Source organism: Liolophura sinensis, unplaced genomic scaffold (assembly GCF_032854445.1).
Source record: "Liolophura sinensis isolate JHLJ2023 unplaced genomic scaffold, CUHK_Ljap_v2 scaffold_18, whole genome shotgun sequence".
NCBI lineage: Eukaryota > Metazoa > Mollusca > Polyplacophora > Chitonida > Chitonidae > Liolophura > Liolophura sinensis.
This window is the reverse complement of record NW_027017957.1, coordinates 415233-437174: the sequence shown is the minus strand read 5'-3', so window position 1 is coordinate 437174 and position 21942 is coordinate 415233. Positions and strand designations below refer to the sequence as shown.

Sequence of the window (21942 nt, the reverse complement as noted above, 5' to 3'; positions counted from 1 at the left end):
TGAGTACGGTGTAAAACACAAATCAAATAAATCAATAAAAAAGAGAAACATACACGCAAACAAAACAGATTTTTAAAAATCTATAAATATACACCTGCAGATAATTTGTTCTTAATTCGGAACCGATATAAACTTGATAGATACAGTATTGCTTGATCCTAACGATATATGTGGCACAGATGTGGGTCAGAATATAAGCGTAGGAAGGGTGTAATATGACTGCAAGACGTTCACACTAAACACCGATCGTGCAGACAAGGTGGGTGTATCATCCGCGTATGATGGGCGTAGGATCCTACCATCATCCACGTAGAATATGACAACATACGTTCAAACATAAACTCATCAAACTTTTAAGAAAATCCGTGTTGTTCGACACAGTACCTTGTTTGTTCTTTCGGAATAAATAAAATATTCACAAACGATCTAGTTCTCGACATGGTTACTAATTCGCACATAATCATGACATTACACAAATCGGGTTTTCACAGATTCCACAATTATTCGGTGAATGTAAAAACATAATGTACATGTACAATGCACGATTTTTTTTTGCGGTGCAAATTTTGTCAGGAAGTCAAGTGAAGCGCAAAATATAATGCATAGACATAACAGAACTAATTCGTGATCATTTAAAGGACAAGACAGCAGCTGGCTAAAACATATTTCAGTCGAAAGCAAGCTTTCTAAAAGTATTATACTTTATTATTATAGTGATATTTCACCGAAGAATATGTTGAACAAAATGGCAATACTGCAAAAATGTCTGGTGTGAATCCAGGTAGCCATCTTGAGAATTTTATCCAATCAAACATGTTGCTATCAGATTGCGCTACCACAGCTGTGATGTAGCCTTTACCCATTAACTCCATGAAGTGACATTTATTTATTTTTTTTGTTTGGTGTTTTACGCTGTACTCAAGAATATTTCACTAATACGACGGCGGCCAGAATTATGATGAGTGCCAACCGGGCAGCGCCCGAGGGAAACCCACAACCATCTAGATTTAGTTACGTGTAGCCGTGAGGCCATTTACGTAAGGCCATTTCACACACTGATGTGGGGCAGGTCTATGTGCGGACCATCACAGACGTAAAACCGGTTGATTTACAAACCGTTTAATATCCAACGACGGTATTCCAAATTTTGTCAGAGAGCAGCACACCTTCTCGGCCTAAACGGCATTCATCTTAGGCCTACTTAGACACACTGTTCAAATTATACAAATACATTTTTGTCATTCATAATAGTGTGTAGTCAGCATGCAGTTGCTAAATAACAAATATCAGAGTCGGTGCAAAATTCAGTCGGAATGCCGAAAGTTTATGGAATTGAGAAGACATACCATGGGACAATGCTGTAAAATTAATTAAATCTTATCATATAATTTTTTCTCTCAATTTATTAGAACCGAAGAATTTAAATTTTGCCGTTTGCTTTTCTCGCATACAAAGGATGGTTTTTTTCTGTTTTCTTTTTAAAAATACAGTAAGATTATTCGTGTTTAAGCCGAGTTGCTTTCTTTGACGTCTGTGACAACTAGGTCAGCACTGCTCTCATCTTAGAAGCCACCACTACAAAATTGAGGCATAAAATCCAGCGACAGTTGAATGCCTAGATTAACCTCATTGGTGTTTAGATTTATTTCCGTTTGTGTCGGAACTGAGCATGAATCCAGCTGTACAACAATCATACTGTAATTTTGTAAAGAAGGAGGAAATATCCTTCCAGTGTGTGCAGTATGACGAAGTATCACCATACTCTGAACATTCGCACGGGCCGAACTACTTTTTGCACCGGGTCTCTGACGTAGGTCCCTCTAAACGGGAATTTCTATGCAATGCTGACTGCTTTATAAAAACATGCCATTTACTGTTTTTAAACCCTCGGGAAAAGTCTTTTCCCTACATTTTAATTATATATGTAATAACTTGTGTTGTCTTCTTGTGTCGTTTGCTTTGAGATTTGAGATGACCAGATTCCATTCAATGGCGCTTACAGCTGTCAGTTCAGGTCAGATTTACATTTAAAACCATCTGCACATTAAGTGTTATTGTCATTTATTTCGGCATCAAATACCGCAGAAAATCTTCCAGACTCATGGACTCATGTGTCTACTTCCCCATTGCAGAACAATGCTTTTTTCACAGTATTTCACACGCAACTAGAACCATGACACTTGCACAAGTACAACCATAAGGGTATTCCAGGGTGCATCCTTCTCAAGCTGCACATTCCACTTGAATTTCGGCAAAGTTCCGATAGCCATTAACTTTGATAACAAACTTTCCTATGTAGAAACTTCAGTAGTTTTAAAACACTTTCTGCCACCCACACTGGCGTGCTGCTCACTACTTTTGAAACTTATTAATGTCACACGTTCACTTATACAGTAGGTCAAGTTCTTTGTTCCAAGGTTTACCACTTGTCGCCACTGGTCAGTTCCATTCCAGATGAAGCTCAACTTTTTTGTTTTTTAAAAATTGACTGTATGTTAAAAGGAAAATATTTTTAAAAGCACGGTTACACGTACAGGATGTTTATAAATTATATTTTCATCATTCTACACGAATTTGCTGCTACAATATACTACACAAAGCAACAGAGTACGAGATTATCAGTACGCTGTGCTGATCTACATCGTCGTGTCGCTCTCGTTCTCTGCGCTTGCGTTGCCTCGCGCTGCCTCTGCCTCGCCCGTCGATACGGCAAAGCAACTGCAGAAAACGAGACCGATACACACAGTGTACTGATAATCTCTATGAAAGGGGAGAGTCCAGGGAAAGTGTATGTCGTGGAAGCTCTGCTAACTTGCATTGCCGCAGTTTTAATAAACAAAGGAGTTTTATAAGTCTAGCCCAACCCCTGTAGGCAAGCGTCCAGGGGACGCTTCAATATGCCCCGGAAGCTCTGCGCCTTAGTTTTTCGTATAGACCAGTTTTCAGCATTCCAAAGTAAACTGGTGCCCTCATTGTTGAGAATACAGAGCCGTAAAATTGACCAACATTTATAAGATTAAAAGCCAGTGCCCTGATTCCAAGCCGGTCGGTATCCGACTTTTATATCACATGAACAGATAAGCGTCTTTGGCGTCAAGAGACAGAAGATAAAGAATTTCAAAAGTATTGATATGATTTTGAATACATTCTTCTTTACCTCATGGTAAAAACCAAAGATAAATTAGTTCTAAATTGTATGGTTATTAAATATTGTGTGTTTAATCAGACGCAGGTATGGATAAACAAAAATCATATATGTAGGTACTTAATCTGTTTGATTAAGAATTGATGATTTTCATCAATTCTCAATGGTCTTTGATATTGATTTGGGTAGAGTAAATGTGGGAGATTAGAAATTTTTGCCCTAGGCCCTTCAACATATACGCTGAATCTTCTGCTGGATCATACTGGACATAACGGAATTCTCAAAGTACCAAGACGCATGATCGTTTTGTTCTTTTCCCCACTTTGGCATTGTACAGGAACACATGTACATCCTTATTGACAGGTTATAGTCACTGGAGACTGTTTCTGAGGATAAATATGATGCGTGGCACAACAGTTTTTGTGTGTGCCATATTTTAAGGGATCTGACAGTAGGAAACCATATGATATCGCCATTGCACACTGACGTGAGATTTTACTGATTACTTTACTTAGCAAAGGAAATATTATCTTCATGTTTATAGGAGTATCAGCTTAAACGCAGCGAACAATTTTGCCTATATACATGTACGACATTTAGTTTGTGTCCAGCAGCAGGAAGGACCAGGTTTGTATTCGTATGATGTTGACAATGTCTAGTGTAAAATGTGGAAATGTAACATACCTGTACGGTGTGTATTGTGTATTTTACGTCCATTTTGACTAAACACCTGAGGAGAGCATACGTTTTCATTTTTTCTACATGTACATGTACTAACCGTTTACTCGCGATACATCAATCGAGCTTTTTAAAAATGTTATTGTTCATCATTTTGTCACTGTTTTTAGAATTGGACATATATGTGCACTGCAGATCGTTTGGTACTTCTATGAACCTAATATTTGTACATTTGTCTTTTGCAGTCCTTTCCATCTGGTATTTAATGCATTTTAATAGGTTTCAAGATTTGTTGTGAAGAGTAATAGCCTTTTTCTGTCTCTATTTGCACTTTCTCTTTTTCTCTCTGTATGATATGTAAGTCTACCATCGTTGTTCGTCTTCTATTTTTACTTACGGTCGTCAAACAGACGACAACATTCTGTCCGACAAGCGGTATATTTTTTAAGACAAGAAACGAAATTGCGACATGCACACGCACCACATAAAAACAAACACCAGTATGATACGTAGGCCAACTGCTTTAACTATACATCACAATGTAACGGACGCCGTTACCACGGAAGAACCGCCCGTTTTCTCTATTTTGTGTATTCCACAGAAGACAGGATGACATTCTCCTTTTTTGTTCTATTTAACAGTATAGCAGACAAAACACACATTTACGTTAACATTTTTTGCACGTTTGTCGGATGTTGATGCAGTTTTGACACAGTGAAACAAAATAATTACTTTGTTTAACTTACAACACAGAAACACGCTGCAGATAACTCCATGCTCGTTTTCATACTTAACTTTTTATCGACATAGCACTTATTGTACATTTGTTTTGATTTCAGACGGGCCGTTGTTTAGCAGCTGTAAATCAAAGTACATTTTCGTAGAAAATGCCACAGCTGAGCTCTCTTGTACAACCTGGGCTAAGCCTCAGCCAACGATAAACTGGACTCGCGGAGCTCAGACAAGTGGCGTGAGTGGGACAAATAATAATTATACGTCTGTGGCCATGTTCAACAAGATCAGAAGGATTGACTCTGGAGTCTACACTGTGACAGCTGGTAATGGCGTTGGGAGATTTGTACAGAGGACAGTCAATGTCACTGTGTACTGTGAGTGTACTTGGTTAATTTATGATGATTATCGTGGATTCGGCTTTTCCAGTTGTTTTAAGCTATTTTAATATCACATCGTGAAATTGTATCTTTGGTAAATCAATTCTTGCGGACCAGTTGATGTTACGTATCAGGTGACTTCTCAAAATAACATCACTACTTCTCAAAACTTAAGATTTCTTAACAAAGCGATTAAAATGTCCACATTCAGGGCATTTCAATGTATGTAATAAGTACTGGCCATTCAGACAACGCAACTGCGGTTAAGAGAATTAACATGTTTTAGACATTAGAAAATTCCTGAATTTTTGAACGAATAATCAACGGTCAAAAATCTCCGAGACGACAAGTCACAAGTTACAAGTCACACTAAGTGGTACACATTGTATTTGATATAGGAATACAGCCACATTTCTCTGGGTAAATTTGAAGTGATGCCATAATCCCGTTTAGCAATATGTAAGTACGCAAACATTGATCAACGAGGTCCCATTAATCATTCCACAGCTAACCAGTGCCGACGAAAGGTTCAAATGTGACTGAATATGTCACAGCGTGAACTCCAGCTATTGCTGCTATGTTGTGCGTTTATGCCAGGGTGTTCACCACGTAAATGGGAGATTATGTTGGTTTTCGGAAACAAACCTGAACGAAGTCTAGTTAGGGAAACCGTCTTGAATCTATGCGTCGAAACAAACATTCGTATACCAGCCGTTAACCAATATGGTGTACGTCCTTAAATGCTAACAAACAGATAAAACACTTGACCTGAAACTTTTTTTACGAAACTATAATTTTAGAAATTTAATTCTTACCACTGAGCTACCTCAGGGAGTTTGAAAAAGACGAAAACTCGATCAAGAGGCTGGCTGGTATATGATTTACAGTATGGCTCAAATAAAGGCTTTAAGTACTTATACGGTTTATACAGTCTATTATATGTAACAAGAAAAAAGGACTTTATTGAAACGTACACCTTGTCTTGGTCATTATTTCATCAGTATTTGGAAAGGCAGGGCACTGAGAAGCCTTAGGTCTACCTGGCATGTTTGTGTCCATCCCTGCTGAATGCGTACACGATATTGACAATGTTTAATTTTTATGAAGCATTTTAGCATTATAGGATATGTTTAAACGAGATAATATGCATTTTTGGAGCACATATGTGTGACGATGTTGTGTTTGACACAACAAGATAGGCCTGTTAGCTTGGCAAATGAGCTGATGACACGGGGCTGATCGTTTGAAAGACTGTTTTCAAAGACATAAATTTAATTTAGTTCAAGTCTCTTTCCTGCATGCTCAAGTTTTATTTTATATACTGGTATTTTTTTTTTAATAAAATGCAGTGGTCTTAGACAGACTATAGGATCCACAATCGTCAGGTGAGAAAGAATGCTACCGGTATTCGCATAAGTCAGTCATATTATTCTTATGCTTTTCTTTTTTTTTTTTTAGCTTGGTGGTAGTGGGGTGGGGGGTGGGGGGGGGGGGGTGGGTGGCGGGGGGTGGAGCGGGAACGACGTCTATTACGTATCCAGCGTTGACTATGTGGCTAACGGACTCATATGTCGACTTGTGGCGTTATAAAGGGACATGGCAACGGAGTTTACAGAGTGCAAACGGGTTTTGGGGCAAATCATAAAGTTGACAAAAGAAACAAAAAAAAAAAAAAAAAAACACCAAAAACATTTAAATATTTTAAACTCACACTTTTAATCTACCTATTTTAAAAACCATGTACTAAACTTTTACCTTTTGATGACATGTAATTTCGCTGGACTGGGACTTTAACCTACGTCATCAAACTTTTTTGTATAGTTTTATTATAATACTATTGTACCCATGCTGCGATGATCACTGTAAAGCGGACATCTTTGCCAACAGAATTTTGAAACGTTTTTCTCGTATTTTTCAAGATCCCCCGGATATATCTGTGGTTCTGGTGTCAGGAGAAGATGTCACGGAAGGAAACCCTCTACAGCTGGAATGTCGTGCTGAAGCTGTTCCTCAAAACTACACCTACTCTGTCTGGAGTCGTACCATTGAAGGCCGCCATGTACCACTGGTAAATAACAGTCCTGGGAAATCCCTGTCCATCAGTCAGGTGACGTTCAGAGATCAGGGTGTATACCGGTGTGGAGCCAGTAACGGGTTTGGAGGCTTTCAGTGGGGACAACTGGAGGTCAAGGTTCGCGGTAAGGCGCTGACAATATCAATGGCTATTAGACTAATTGATGTTCGGTGACCAGTTTTATATCTTTTGTTAACGAATTTTGTGATGTCACCTTTTTTGTATTTTTCACGGGTTTCTATGACTTCTTAGGAGTAATTTATTGTGTGCATCTGTGATAGCCAAATTTGGCTGTCAACTACTCTTCTACAAGAGGATGTGTCCACAGTTTCTTTATTTACATATTTGCGCATTTTTATTTCACGTTACAGGGAAGAAAAATCTGTTTCTTTGAGAAACCCATCTACAACTTAAAAGAACAAATAACGGTTAACGCAGATCGCCAGCCCGGTTCCTGCAGAACTGCAGATAGATACCAATACCTGTGTTAAGTGACAGTCTATTCTCGTCAATGTCACTCATAATCCGCTAGTCCGACTACATGGTTCCTCCCGTTGCATCCGGTGTCGCTCGATTGGGCTGTAAAAATTATATTCTGTACCCTGTGTTACAGTGCCAAATTCTCCATGGGTACTTCAGTCATTCTATGGATAATCAATTCGTGTTGTTATGTGAGCCAAAAGCGGTTATCATATCGCCCAGTCGCTAATCTGTAAACATTTTTCAAGAATCCCAAGGAACTGTGCTCAATTCAGGGTGCTGAAGGTGCTAAAAGGAGTACACGTAAGGGTACTTATAAATTAGGTCATACCATGGCTTCTGGAAAACCATGAGTGGTGCATGGATCCGTCAATGCTTTGCAGGGCGTTTGCAGTTTATAACACCGGCAGGTTTTCACTTCATGACGTCACCCAGCGAGGGTTCCGCGGCCGACAAGACAGGCAGACGGCCAAAGTTTAAAGGTTTTTTTTTTAATGGAGAGTTGCTGATCTCTTTGTACATCGTCAACATTGGTGTCAAATCAACTTAACCTAAAGCTAGCAACATGTCTTCAATAGTTCGTAACGTGTAAGATGAAGTATCTATCAAAAATAACTTGCTAAAGTCATTGGGCATTAAACACATTTAAGAAATTTTGAACAACGCCGATTTTACACAGGTGATGGTGATGAGGCAGAAATTAATAAATTTTAAAAGAAGTCAGAAAACACAATAATTCTGTATAAAACTTTCCTTCTAATAACACTCATATCCATTCTCTTTATCTAAAGTGTACCATATTCTAATTAACTGCCACCACCAGACAATCTTGACTTTTGGGCCGGTGCGACGCACCTACCGTTCTTTGACCGGCCTTATCACTTGTCTTCTCGTGCCGGACTGTTAAATCAGCATTTAGCAACAAAAATGCTTGTAACAATAATGTTGTGGACTCTTTAGATAAGATAACTGCATTTGTATTAGGTATTATTAGAAAAAATGTTGAGACTGAGTTTGGTGTTTTTTGATATCATTGCCTCACACACTGATCTCATCGACCTCGCCGTTGGTCACGAATTCTACGAAATTTACTGGAAGTGTCAGCGATGTGAAACAAACGTAGAGAGCGACACATCGCCAATTGTGGATCGAGTGAAACCTAGGGAGTCTAGGTGGCTGTACTGTAAAGCAAACGTAGAGAGCGGTGTTAAGAACTTGTAGCAAAATGTCGTAATCTATATATCAAGAACTGGTAAATCATAAATATATGTAAGCGAAGATAATCTACCCTTCACGGAGGATTTGATATTTTCATCCATTGTTTGTCATAAAATGTTTAGTATAAACAAGACACAGCTGAGTACAAATGTGTGTAAATATCACATCAAAAGGCCCTCAAAAACAACTTTAGGTAGATGATATATCCATTTCACATTGACAGAAGACAAGTGATATTTAACAAACCGTAAACTGGGGAAATGGCCTGATAACATACATGAATAACTAAGATATATCATACATGTTTGTGGTAAGGATCATGTTAAGCAGTTGCCACACAATGATCAGTGTCCACAAAATTGCGGGAATAACACATCGGAGCCCTCAGAGACAGCTAAGTCTCTCTCTATATAGGTGCTGGAAGTAGGAGTCCCCGTTGCAAACAACTGAACTTTGACAAATCACTGAGTAGACAAACTGATTTTCTCATATGAAGTACACACGTGCACACTATACTTCCCGAAGACAAGTGATCTTTAACAAACATTGGACTGGACATATGGTCAGCTGATCTTCGCTACCTGATATTGTAACCAAGGTGCGCTTGAATCCCCATGTTGTGTATCATAGCGATTGATAGACCAGCACCTTGTCCATTCACCCATGAACGGCTTTCAACCCATTTGCTGGTGTGATAACAGAGATAAGTAACATTCAGATATATAAATACCTTGATGAGTGGGAGGTTTTCCATCTGCAGAATCAACTGTGAAACAAATCATTTTTCAAGAATATTCTACATTGACTTCCTGTAATGAATTGTAGTCTCTAGCTGTGCTTTAGGGTTACTAGGCAACTACACGTACCTCAAACCTCCTTGATTTTCGGTTTTCATTTTCAAATTAAGTGGCCCTGATGGTAGAGCGTCCGCTTGGGGAGTTAGATCCAGGGTCAATTTTGGATCAGGCCACACCTAAGACCTTAAAGAAGGAAGGTGTAGCTTCCTTGGTTGGCGGTTCAGCATTTAGGGAATAGTGCAACGTCTGGTTGACCGGAATCAGTATAATGGCTCGAGTGAGGCCGCTTACTTGCATTCGGTAAGTCGTCCCAGTGAAGCAGCACTAGATAAAAGAGCTGTGGGAATCCGTCCTACAACAAGGAGGCACACTGCATGCACTCTGAAGACTCCTTCGTGGTCATATGACTGAAAAATTGTCATGTACGACATTAAACCCTTAGCACTTATTCACTCATTTTCAAATTTCGTAACATTTCATTAGCTGGCTCTTATTTATTTTCCCCGAGACTGCTTTATCAGGAATTGTGTTCATGGAATAGGAAGTATGCACGGAGGTCCTGATCTGTCTTACACATAGTATACACACAGTGTGCTTAAAATGGTTTCCATTCACAGTAAAGCATGGTTTTCGTGTAAATGGAAAAGCACGAGCTATTCGTTGCAGTTTACCCTCTGGCCGACTCACTTTCTGTGGACAAGCAAAAAATTGATTTATAAATCACGCAACCAGTGTATTCTAACATCGCCTTCTTGTACAGAATGAGATACATTTACAGATGAAATATTACACAATTCCATGTGGATACAAGGCGGAATCTCCACACACATGTGCATGTTATCTACAAAAGTTCACATCGCCCTATACTTCAGTGATCATGAAATGACACGACAGTTAATGATGTTTGATTGATTATATATATATATATATATATATATATATATATATATATATATATATATATATATATATATATATAGCAAAGGGTGATTAGTATTGTTTTTAACGAAGACTGAACGTGATTAAAACAGTTTTGTACATTATCTGTTTTAAATCTACTTTCAGTCACCCTTTACTGTAACTCCAACTCAGACAAGCCATTTCACTTGTTGTTTTAATTAATCACTTTACAGGCTATAATATTTTCTCCAGAATTACTTGTATACACTCCCGGAAGAATTCAGCAACAACATTTGTTTTACTAAGTCGGCCCGTCTTATCTGTAAATACCCGTTTATGACAGGATCCAGTGTAATAATATACTAATGTAATAATAATATACTTCATTTTCTTCCCCAGCCCGGCCACAGTTTGTCAGACAGATCAACCAACAAGCAGCAGCCCTCGGTGAAAATAGCAAACTGATGTTTAAGTTTGTGTCTTATCCAGCCTATGTGAACCTCAGGTGGTACAAACTTATCAATGGTACAGCTGAAAAACTAACCGTCTCTAACTCAACCGAGAGTAAATACCGAAGTCGCGTGACGGATGCTTACCACGAGTTTATGTTTTACAACACCAGAGTCCTGCTTTCTGGTCACGTGGCGGAACTTGAAATCTCTGACGTTAAACGTGATGATTTCGGGAAATACAAATTTGTTGCTAAAAATGACGAGGGATCTTCTGAGACCATCATGTCTTTTAACTTAATAGGTATTGTATTGTTCTTGCTGCCCGGGTAAAAATTGAAGGTTATCTAGCTTATATGACTGATCACTTCTTTCACCCAAGTGCGCACACTTCACAGACCTCCTTCATATAGGTAAACCAGTTTTGAATTCGGCAATAGCCATCGGTCAAATAAATTGAAGTAGATGTATCTCAAATGTACAATTACTTTTAGCTGGAAAAATTCCCACCTTTTTGAAATCGTTAGGTCACATAAACGTTAAGAGCATAAACCTAATTACTTGAAAAATGTTACATGTATAAAAACAGAAAGTAAAAAGCTACATTTTCTTCCTCAAATACACCATACACTCAACACTAACATGCAGTAGCTATAAGCCTGCCTTACACATTTCTCGGCTCCTCCGTGGCCGAGGGGTTAGCATGCCAGCACGGGTCAGTGACCCCGTGCCTCCCACCAATGCGGTGGCTGTGGGTTCAAGTGCAGATGACGCTGGTTTCCCCTCAGGCCGAACATGGGAAGGTCAGCAATCTGCAGCTGGTTGTGGATTTCCCCTAGGCTTTGCCCGGTTCCTTCCCACCATAATGCTGGTCGCCGTCCTATAAGTGAAATATGCTTGAGTATGGCGTGAAACACCAATCAAATACATGAATAAATAAATAGATAAAAAAATAAATAACATACATTTCTCTATATCTATATATATTCATCGTGAATGTGTTGTTGACTCTGATACATCCCTCTTAGCGTCCCTGGCACCAGTACTGGAATTTTGTACGTCAACGATCTATTTTATCTTACCAAATGGAAATTCAAACGCATCACAGACAAAATTTTGGAATTTTTTTTGGAATTTTTGAAAAGAATATGTAGACCAATTATTAATTGTAGTTTAAAAATCATATAAGGCAACTTCAGCTTCAAGTATTACCTTGCGGCAAGGAATTGATCCACATAACAAAAGTTGGAATCTACATGAAATCTTCATTCGTTGTCTAATGTTCCAGATCGTCCTTGTCCACCTACTCTATCAACCACATTTTGTGAAAACCGTATAGCCAATGTGACGTGGATTACCTGTTTCGATGGCGGTTCTACTCAGACGTTTAAACTCCAGTACAAAAAGAAGGGTGGCGATTGGGTTGAATTACCTGGTAACATAACAGACCCGGGAGAGGATATGGCTGTGAGCGAGGTGGTGGAGGGTCTCGAGGAGAGGGGAGAATACATCTTCGGGGTGTATGGTGTGAACAGGTGGAATAAAAGTGACACGGTACAGACGAGTTGTACAGTTACAGGTAAATGTGAAGGTCATGTGGCACGCAAACAATAAAAAAGAAAAAGAAATTTACACACTTCATATCGACGTGGTGCAATCGTTACCGACCCAGGTAAAAACAAACGTCACATTTTTGAGAGAAGGTGGACGACTAAAAGTACATGTACATGTATATGTGAAAATGACAAACATTTTAGTTTTATTCTACAAACTGGTTCCAAAAGTATGTTTTCAAAAACAAACATTATGTTATAGCAGGCGAGGAACATTAGTGCTAGAGGTATAAATAAGAGAGTAAAGAATAGCTCATTACTAACGGGAATACAAAAGAGCCAAAAAATTCGCTAATTCCCACATTTTTGTCGAAATGTGACCTCATTCAAGCCATCACAATTTTGCATGTGGTGCTTTTCTTGCATTCTACCAGCAGCGTATTAAATGTATAATCATAACTGCACATGACCCGCTCTCTACGCTCGCTTTACATCACTGCCACCACGAGACAAGCTAGACCTTTAGCACTCGTTGGCTTTTTAGGCTTAGTCTAATCACTGGTGTCCTTCTGCGGAACTACTTCATCAGCATTTATCTATAAAATAATTTCAGATGTTCGCTGGAATGGTTTTGTGCATACTTCAATTAAAGATTTATTTATGTATTTCTTTTATTGGTGTTTTACGCCGTACTCAAGAATAATTCACTTATTTGACGGCGGCCAGCATTATGGTAGGAGGAAACCGGGAAGAGCCCAGGGGAAACCCACAATCATTCGCATGTTGTTGGCAGACCTTCCCTTGTATGCCCGGAGAGGAAGCCAGCATGAATTGGACTTGAACTCACATCGACCGTCAAATAAAGAAAATGCGTGTCTATAAGGTATTATTAGAAACACGGGTTGAGAGAGATTTTGTGTTTTCTGACATCACTTCTTGTCTTATCACCGAGTCCATCGATGAAAAGCGAACTTGGGGTGTGGTACATGCGCCGCAAGGAATATGAGTTGTGGTTAGAGACAAATGAGTAATGCCCCTTGTTTTCATTCCGGCTTACTCAGTCGAGTGATTTTCCTCGATCACAGCCTAATATACTCAACCGTTATGCCGTGCAACAGGTATTGCACACTCAACAATAAATCAAATTATAGATGTAAAAAAACAACATAAAATTGTGGAAAACATGTATGAATTACCTTGCCTTAAAATTTATTTTGAACAACATTTACAATTTCTTTTATTTACGTGTTCATAAAAGTGTATATACATGTAAAATTTAGAGCTCCTCCAAATAAAAGAACTATATATGTGTGTATATATATATTACCTCCTGGGTTTTTAGGACTATAAACCCGTTTTTACAGTTTCTGATGTACCTCCCGGTACCACTAGTGCCCTTGCCGGCCCCATGGCAGGCGGCATATCTGGAGCTATCGTTTTAATGGGAGTTGCGCTTCTAGTTGTGGTCATCTTCCGTAGGCGAAAGCAAGGTAATGACGTACGTTGTAAGAAAAACCTTGTTAATTTAAACAGCCAAGGGCATATAAGCCGTAAATGGGCAAACGACAGTACAAAGTCCGCAGTAAACTGTACGATTTATTTGAAACCGTTGTTTTTGTCTTTTCTTAGATTAACTGATCTCTTTTTGGCCATATTCTTCTTACCATGTACATATATATTTCCTGACTCCCAATTTATTGCATTTCAATTAAATCTTCAGGGTTTTCTTCGAATCAGTTCTCTTTATGTATAACTTAAAACGTATGGTAGGAACAACAGTGGGATTGAGGTATAAGCATTGGTCTTTTAAAAGCCAGTGCTAAATCTTTTAGATAAAATTTTGAAAATATCAATGCAAATGTCAATCTTTCTTTTGTAGCATTTTGTAATGTACCGTTCATGTTTCCAAGAAACATGAGTACAGGTAACAAAGAAGTACATAAAGTATTTAAGTAAGCATACATACACTGTCAATACACATCTTGGATGTCAAGTAATGTAACGCTTGTGTGCGTACTCTTTCAGGTAGCCGGTCTTCAGGAGAAACAGAGTAAGTTTGACAATTATATGAATTATTTGTGTGACATATAACGACTTATTGTAAGTATAACTGACCTCTCCACGCAGGTGTCAAAATATAAAAATATTTATATTAATAATATACGTTTGAGTTATACATGGCTTTAGATAAACAAGTGTATGATCACAACATACCCGAGTAGGTTATGCAGGTTAATATTTTAGTTCATTTAGTGGCGAATTTTATTTGTTCTGACAGGCAGATGAGACCGGATGACACAAACGGTGTGCAATCAACCAGACATTATGAAAACCTTCCAGGTGAGAAGTGAGCACTATGCGGAAGACATGATGGTTTGGGATGTATTTAGTGTTTATTGATGCAAGTATTTTTTATATATATGTTTGTTGTTTAGCGAAGTACACAAGTATTTTCACTCAAACAATGACGTTTAGATTGATGAGTTAAGGAAACCGGAGTGCCCGGCGTCAATCAAGAACATTTGGTACGCCATGTTACTTGACTTGGCATCTCGTGTTCGGTGTGTTCGGGCGACAAACATAAATTGATTCATTTTGTCTCAGAAAAATATATTTGCATACGGGTTTGCCCTCTTTAACCTTACGTCTGTTATCTATACATACATACACAAGCTCTTGTCGGAGAGTACAGTGGGCGTACTTTTTCGATATCTCTCGCAATACTTCGAACGGGGCGGCATATAATTAATTAAAAACAAAGTAAATATTGAAACTAACTAATTTTTTCTCTTATTTTTCATAGGTATTGGGTTTTTGGAAAACGAACAGTAAGTAAGATACATAAAGACACTCCGGGACTAACTGTCATTTGCGTTTTACACACAATGGCATTTGGGTAACAGTTGAGACTGGCATATTTCTTTTAACATTTGGGTCGTAACAATCAGCACTTCACTGTTAAAATGATCTGGTCGATTGGACCAAAAAAAATGTGAACGCCTACAACAAAACAAAGTTTGGGACAGACTTCAAAGGGTCAAAACAACCACATATCTATGAGTCAGAATTTCTTTGGTACCCAAAACAGGGTCCAAGTAACCATTATATCAGATTGGTCAAAACGACCATAACATTATGGTTACATTTAAATAGCTTCCATAATATGGTCGAAGCAACCAATACAAATGTGGTCGCATTTTCTTTGTCCACCATAACAGTGTCATTATCACCAAACTTATATTGGTTGTTTTGATATCTCAAATAATGGTATCTCATAGCTAGTAACATATATACCATCTAATTAAAGACATTGGAGTGATAGATTTCCATGCTTGTGGTCATGGGATTTAGGGTAATGCATAAAGCTCATCATTGTGTCTTCAATCATGTCTATCAGCAACCTGCGGATGGTCGTGGGTTTCCCCGGGGTTCTGCCATGTTTCCTCCCAACATAATATTGACCGCCGTCGTATAAGTGAACTATTCTTTAGTATGGCATAAAACGCCAATCAAAAAAAAAAAATTAATAAATCAAGTATGTCAAAAACATTCCGAACAAGATAATAATGAAGTTGGTACAGGTCTTTGTAACTGACTAGCTTAAAGAAAAACATCCTATTGACAAACTAAAGTTGACTCAAGTAATGACTTTGATTTCTTTATTCCCCAATAAGCCAGGATATAATAGGCACGTTTACATACAATGTACTCTTCATGCAATTTTCTCTGAAAAGGGAGGGGCCTCCGTGACTCAGTCGGTTAAAGCGCTAGCGCAGCGTAATGACCCAGGAGTCTCTCGCCAATGCAGTCGCTGTGAGTTCAAGTCCAGCTCATGCTGGCGGCCGTACGTGAGAAGGTCTGCCAGCAACCTGCGGATGGTCGTGGGTTTCCCCCGGGCTCTGCCCGGTTTCCACCCACCATAATGCTGGCCGCCGTCGTATAAGTGAAATATTCTTGAGTACGGCGTAAAACACCAATCAAAAAAAAAAAAAAAAAAAAAAAAAAAATCTGAAAAGGGAATAAGAACAACCAAATAAAATAATTTTTTTAAACAATTCAGGAAATAAGAAAATATTATTCCATACACCTTCCAGCTTCATTTTATCAAAAGACAAGAGTCAGAAATCTTACATCTCACACTAGTCCGTGTCAAATGTCTGTATGCAGATTTACAGATAAGTCACAAACTATTAACTAAAATTATTAATACTTAATATTAAATATTTTATTATAATAAGTGGAGAATATTATTTCTTCTCACAGGCAGATGACACCGGATGACGTATCAAATGGTGTGCAATCAACCAGACATTATGAAAACCTTCCAGGTGAGAAGTGAGCACTATGCGGAAGACGCGATGGTTTGGGATGTATTTACTATTTATTGATGTAGTTATTTCTTTATATATTTGGTTCTTGCTTAGCGCAATACTCGAGTATTTTCACTCAAACACTGACGTTCATATTTATGGGTTGAGGAAACCGGAGTGCCCGGCGTCAATTAAGAACATTTGGCACGCTATGTTATCTGACTGAACATTGACACCTTGTGTTCCTGGGCCTCACTAATTTGTGTTCGGGAGAAAAACATATAATTTGATTCATTTTGCCTCAGAAAAAAATCCTTTTACATAGGTGCTCACGCTTTTTTTACCTCACGTCTGTTATCTATACTTGCATGCATAAGCTCTTATCAGAGAGTACAGTGGAACGTACGTTTCCGTAATCTATAAGTAACGCATTTTTGCATTTAACTTAAAACAAAGTAAGAATTTTTTTCTCTTATTTCTCACAGGTACTGGGTTTTCGGCAAACGAACAGTAAGTAAGAGGAAAAAGGACACTCCGGAACAAATCGTCATTTGCGTTTTACACACTGTATCCTTAGAGTAACAGTTGAAACTGACATATTGCTTGTAATATTTGGGCTGTAACAATCATCACTTCACTGTTTAAAGGATCTGGTCGATTGGACCCAACAGAAATTGGTCGCCTATAGCCAAACAAAGTTTGGTACAGACTCCAAAGGGTCAAAACGACCACAAAACGAGTCAGAATTTCTTTGGTCCCCAGAACGGAGTCCAAGTAAATATTATATAAGATTGGTCAAACCGGCCATAACCATTATGGTTACATTTAAATGGTCGCCAGAATAAGATCGAAGTAATCGTTATATAAGAATGGACATCCGACCCTAACCATTATGGTTACATTTAAATGGTCGCCAGAATAGGGTCCAAGTAACCATTATTAGAATTGTCAAAATGACCATAACCATCAGGGTTACATTTAAATGGTCGCCAGAATAGGGTCAAAGTAATCGTTGTATAAGAATGGTCAAAATGACCAAAAAAATTATAACTAAATTTAAATGACCACCAGAATAGATTCGAAGCAATCGTTATATAAGAATGGACAAACGGCCCTAACCATTATGGTTACATTTAAATAGCCACCAGAATATGATCGAAGCAACCGATAAGAATGTGGTCGCATTTTCTTTGTTCACCATAACAGTGTCATTATTACCAAAATCATATTGGTTGGTTTGATACCTCACATAATGGTGTCTCATAGCTAGTAACATATACCATCTAATTATAGACACGGAAGTGATGGATATCAATGCTTGTGGTCATGGGATTTAGGGTAATGCACAAAGCTGATCACTGTGTCCTCAAACATGTCAAAACAATTCTAAACAAAATAATTATGAAGTTGGTACAGTTCTCTGTAACAGACTAACTGAAAGAAAATGATCCTATTGACAAACTACAGTTGACTCAAGTAATAACTTTGTACTCTTTATTCCCAAATAAGCTGGGATATAATAGGCACTCTTATGTACAATGTACTCTTCATGCAATTTTCCAATATAAAACGAATATGAACAACCAAACAAAATAAGTTTTTAAAAAATTCAGGAAATCAAATAAAAGACATTATTCCATAGGCCTGCCAGCTTCACTTTATCAAAAGACAAGAGCCAGAAATCCTACATATCACCCTAGTCCATGTCAAATGTCTGTATACAGATTTGCAACTAAGTCGCAAACTATTGAATGAAATATCTTCATGGGAAGGACGAAGCCCTGGGCGCTGGCCGTAAGTCTGCAGTACAAGATACACCATCATTGTATAAAAAGCATTCCCATTGAGGAAAAAAGGGGACTGGTGTTCTGTCTAAAAACAGTGTTGGCTTTCTCCTTTCTTATGCCAGTCGAAATGCTTTTACCATGGTCGTACGTTTTGTGTCCTGAAATGTTGTTCCAGATGGAAAGACACCCACAAAGTAGTCTTGGGCTTTGGTCACATAGCTCAGCTATTGTACACAATAGGTGTAAAAGTTGACAAACGACTCGAACAATCTACAACTCATACAACTAATAATAATAAAAAGTGGAAAGAACAATATACAGCTGAATTATTTTATTTCCTTCTGAAGTAATGAATACATCTTCACTGAAGTTCAATCACACATGAAGTCTTACACTGACGCTTACCTTTTCAGTGAGCAGGATGATAATACAACCAGACAGTAATAAAATATAGTAAGTCAAATAAAAGAAAAACAAACAAGTCAGTTGAGATAATATGTATATTTCAGGGAATGTGCACAAAGTTCATGTCTGGAGTAAGCTGGTATTAAAAAATGATCTGACAATATTTGAAGCAGGTATTGGATAAAAGCCAACGATAAAGAATCAGTTGATTCGTTAAATATGAGAAATTTATGCGTACATTGAGCTTTCAGATGTTACACCTTGCGTTTATCTTTCTACTTTTATCCTTTTCATATCCATGGCAACATGTTATAATGACAAAATATGAAGATGGGACCTTCACTCTGTCTTGTAACGCCAATCACTCTGTGTCCCAATAGAACAAAATCGTAACTTTTACCTTGTCATAACTTTTACCTTGTCACAATGTCTCCAGCTAACCTACCTCAATTTATCGTCGAGGTTTGGTTCTTTTTAACTGCTTTTAACCATGTTGGTCTTTTCTGTTTTATTTGGAATGCTTCCATCAAGTCGATACCCATTCACTGTCTCGTGGTGTAAACACGTTCTTGCCACAATATGGCTTAAATATTGCCGTCGATTCGTTCCATAAAGCTGATCATATTTTTCCCGCTGATCAATTTTTTTATCCAAATAATTTACTCCAATGATTTTGGTAGCCTGTGATATTCTCTTCGACCAAAATTTTCGTTCCTCGGTTTGGTTACTTTTTGGTCAGAAATCTGTCGACCAAAGTTAGTTTGTTTGCAATGAGCCGATCCTTGTAACAGTGTTGACATTAAATTTACGTTTGATAATCAAAAGAAGCTATTTTAAATATCGAAGTCGTTCATAGAACATAGATAAGTGCCAAAATGAAAACTTGCAAAAACAATTTGTAACAGAAAATATAAATTGCGGTTTCATGTTTGTTTATGACTAGGCTCAAAGTTAACCTTCGTTTCACATGTTAGGGTAATGTTTTACGTCTATTGACCGACCAGTTTCTTCCGGTTAAAACATTAAATAACTTTTGCACTCAGCGGTAATCACACATTTTGTGTAGTGTATTGCAGATTTGATGTTACCACGTCGCTTAAAAATCAACTGAACAAGATACATCTTTCATCAAGCTGTTTATCGTCAATGCATTCCCATCTTTTATTAGAAATACCGGAGTCTATGAAAAGTTGGATCTCATGCCCAACTCAGGTAAGTACGTCCCATTAAAAGGGGTAGATCTCTCCCGCTGAGTTTATAACAGCGTATGCGAATGCAAAATATCTGTAATTATCATTCTTGCAATTTTTTTGTATGAACGAAAAAGCTCACATAATTTAGACGGTCTCTCTGATATCTCAGCAACACGTCAGCTCAGTGGCTCCCACAGGAATCTATGCGTCGAAACGAACATTCAAATACTAGCCGTGAAGTAGTATGTACGTATCAGTTCAATAATTGCAACACCAATTCCCAAAATGACGTTTAAATCGAAACAACAAAAGCCCATAATGAAACATTTATCTCCGCAGCATTTTGGCTGCAACAGTTTACATATCCAGCGGGGCGACCTAATTCAACACGAGGAATATACAGGCCCATGTCATGCGTTAAGCGAAATTGGACACAGTCATGAAGTAGAGTCACAGAGATTCTGATCGCTTTTCCCATACACATTTTCAAGAGAATTCTACTCATTGTAAAAATTCTAAAACAGAGTAAAACCCTTTGATGGAATAACCTTGACACACTAGCATCTTGCAGTAATGAATTGTGACGTTGATTAAGAGAGTCGCAAAGCACAAAGGGTACACCAAATGCCACAAGGCAAGATATTATCAGTATCATGTTTCCAGTAGAAAGCGGCTTTTCCAGTTCGAGACCATGCTTCCAGCCGGAGACCATGTTTCAACTCAGAAACCATGATTTCTGTAGAAGGCCATGATGCTCTCTGGGGTAATATACCAGACGAGTTTTTTTTTAACTTGGGTAAATATTTGTATTTGTCTATGTGTGAATAAAATGAAATTAAAACAGGATAAAACGTTTGCTATGGACCAGATGACATCCGGGTACGACGCGGATAATTGTGCTCAAACTAAACATTTGATAGATACTGGTGCTGATATATCAGTTAGGTTCTATTCTGTTTTTCAACTACTGGTACAAAAACCAATTTCCCATAAATTTTACCTTGATGTTATTGACTGCCTGACACTCCAGTTTTTATGATAAAATTCGACATAACCTTGAAATAATGTCATCCAAGCGAATTTAGCATTCCCAAAATACGTATGTAATGTTGTCATCAGAAATTGGATAAATTCTGAGTTTGATTGGCGAGAACTTTAGAACATACAGGAAGTAGGTAACAAATGTCTAATGAGGCTCATTAGTCCACTACAAAGCGTACAAATCTCCCTTAGTGTATCGCACAGTTGGGCCCTTTACATATTTTAATAAAAATATAAATTATTTCATTAGCAATACAAGTCATCATAAATAGCCATAGCTTATAGTGTAATTCAAAAAGGCCGAGGCCACTACTTTAATGGGCAACGAGATTCTTATGGTTTATAGACTCCTAAATATGTTACAGCAAGTTCTCGTCTCCAGTGTTGCCCTCGATGCTCACATATGTCCAGTATACCCCAAATACAATTCACTGGTGTGTTTTTTATTTATAAAGCAATTGTGGGTTCTGTTTTCAATATTGCTTAGTGGTACAGACGGGTGACAACAAGGTACAAACAAGCACTTGTATTCACAGGAATTTTCGTCCACAGTTAAATCGCGTCTATGGCGAAATTCCATATATTTATTCATAAACATTACAGTGTATCACCTTTAATTTCAGAAGAGTCACCGCCGATCTATGAGGAATTAAATACAGCAAAGAAAACCAGCAAAACTGCAAAAGGTCAGTTTTATATTTGCTAGCAAACCTTTATGTGTTCTCTTTACGTTTTTGTTGTTACTTTTTTTTTACAATCTCACAAAAAGTGGAGATTTTCCAAGATTTTCACCGTAAAAG

General features: G+C 38.0%; 2 protein-coding genes across 5 annotated transcripts in view; one reads left to right on the top strand and one right to left on the bottom strand.

Annotated features, from left to right (window-relative positions):
• LOC135481312 (uncharacterized) overlaps positions 1-21942 on the bottom strand; it is a 120399-nt gene that overhangs the window by 29156 nt on the left and 69301 nt on the right. The gene's annotated exons all lie outside the window — the stretch shown is intronic.
• Positions 4443-15238, top strand: LOC135481316 (synaptogenesis protein syg-2-like). Its single transcript, XM_064761158.1, has 8 exons — positions 4443-4932; positions 6855-7133; positions 10804-11157; positions 12142-12432; positions 13771-13896; positions 14432-14456; positions 14685-14746; positions 15210-15238. The coding sequence occupies exons 1-8, from the start codon at positions 4830-4832 to the stop codon at positions 15236-15238; spliced, it is 1269 nt and encodes a 422-aa protein (XP_064617228.1). The 5' UTR covers positions 4443-4829.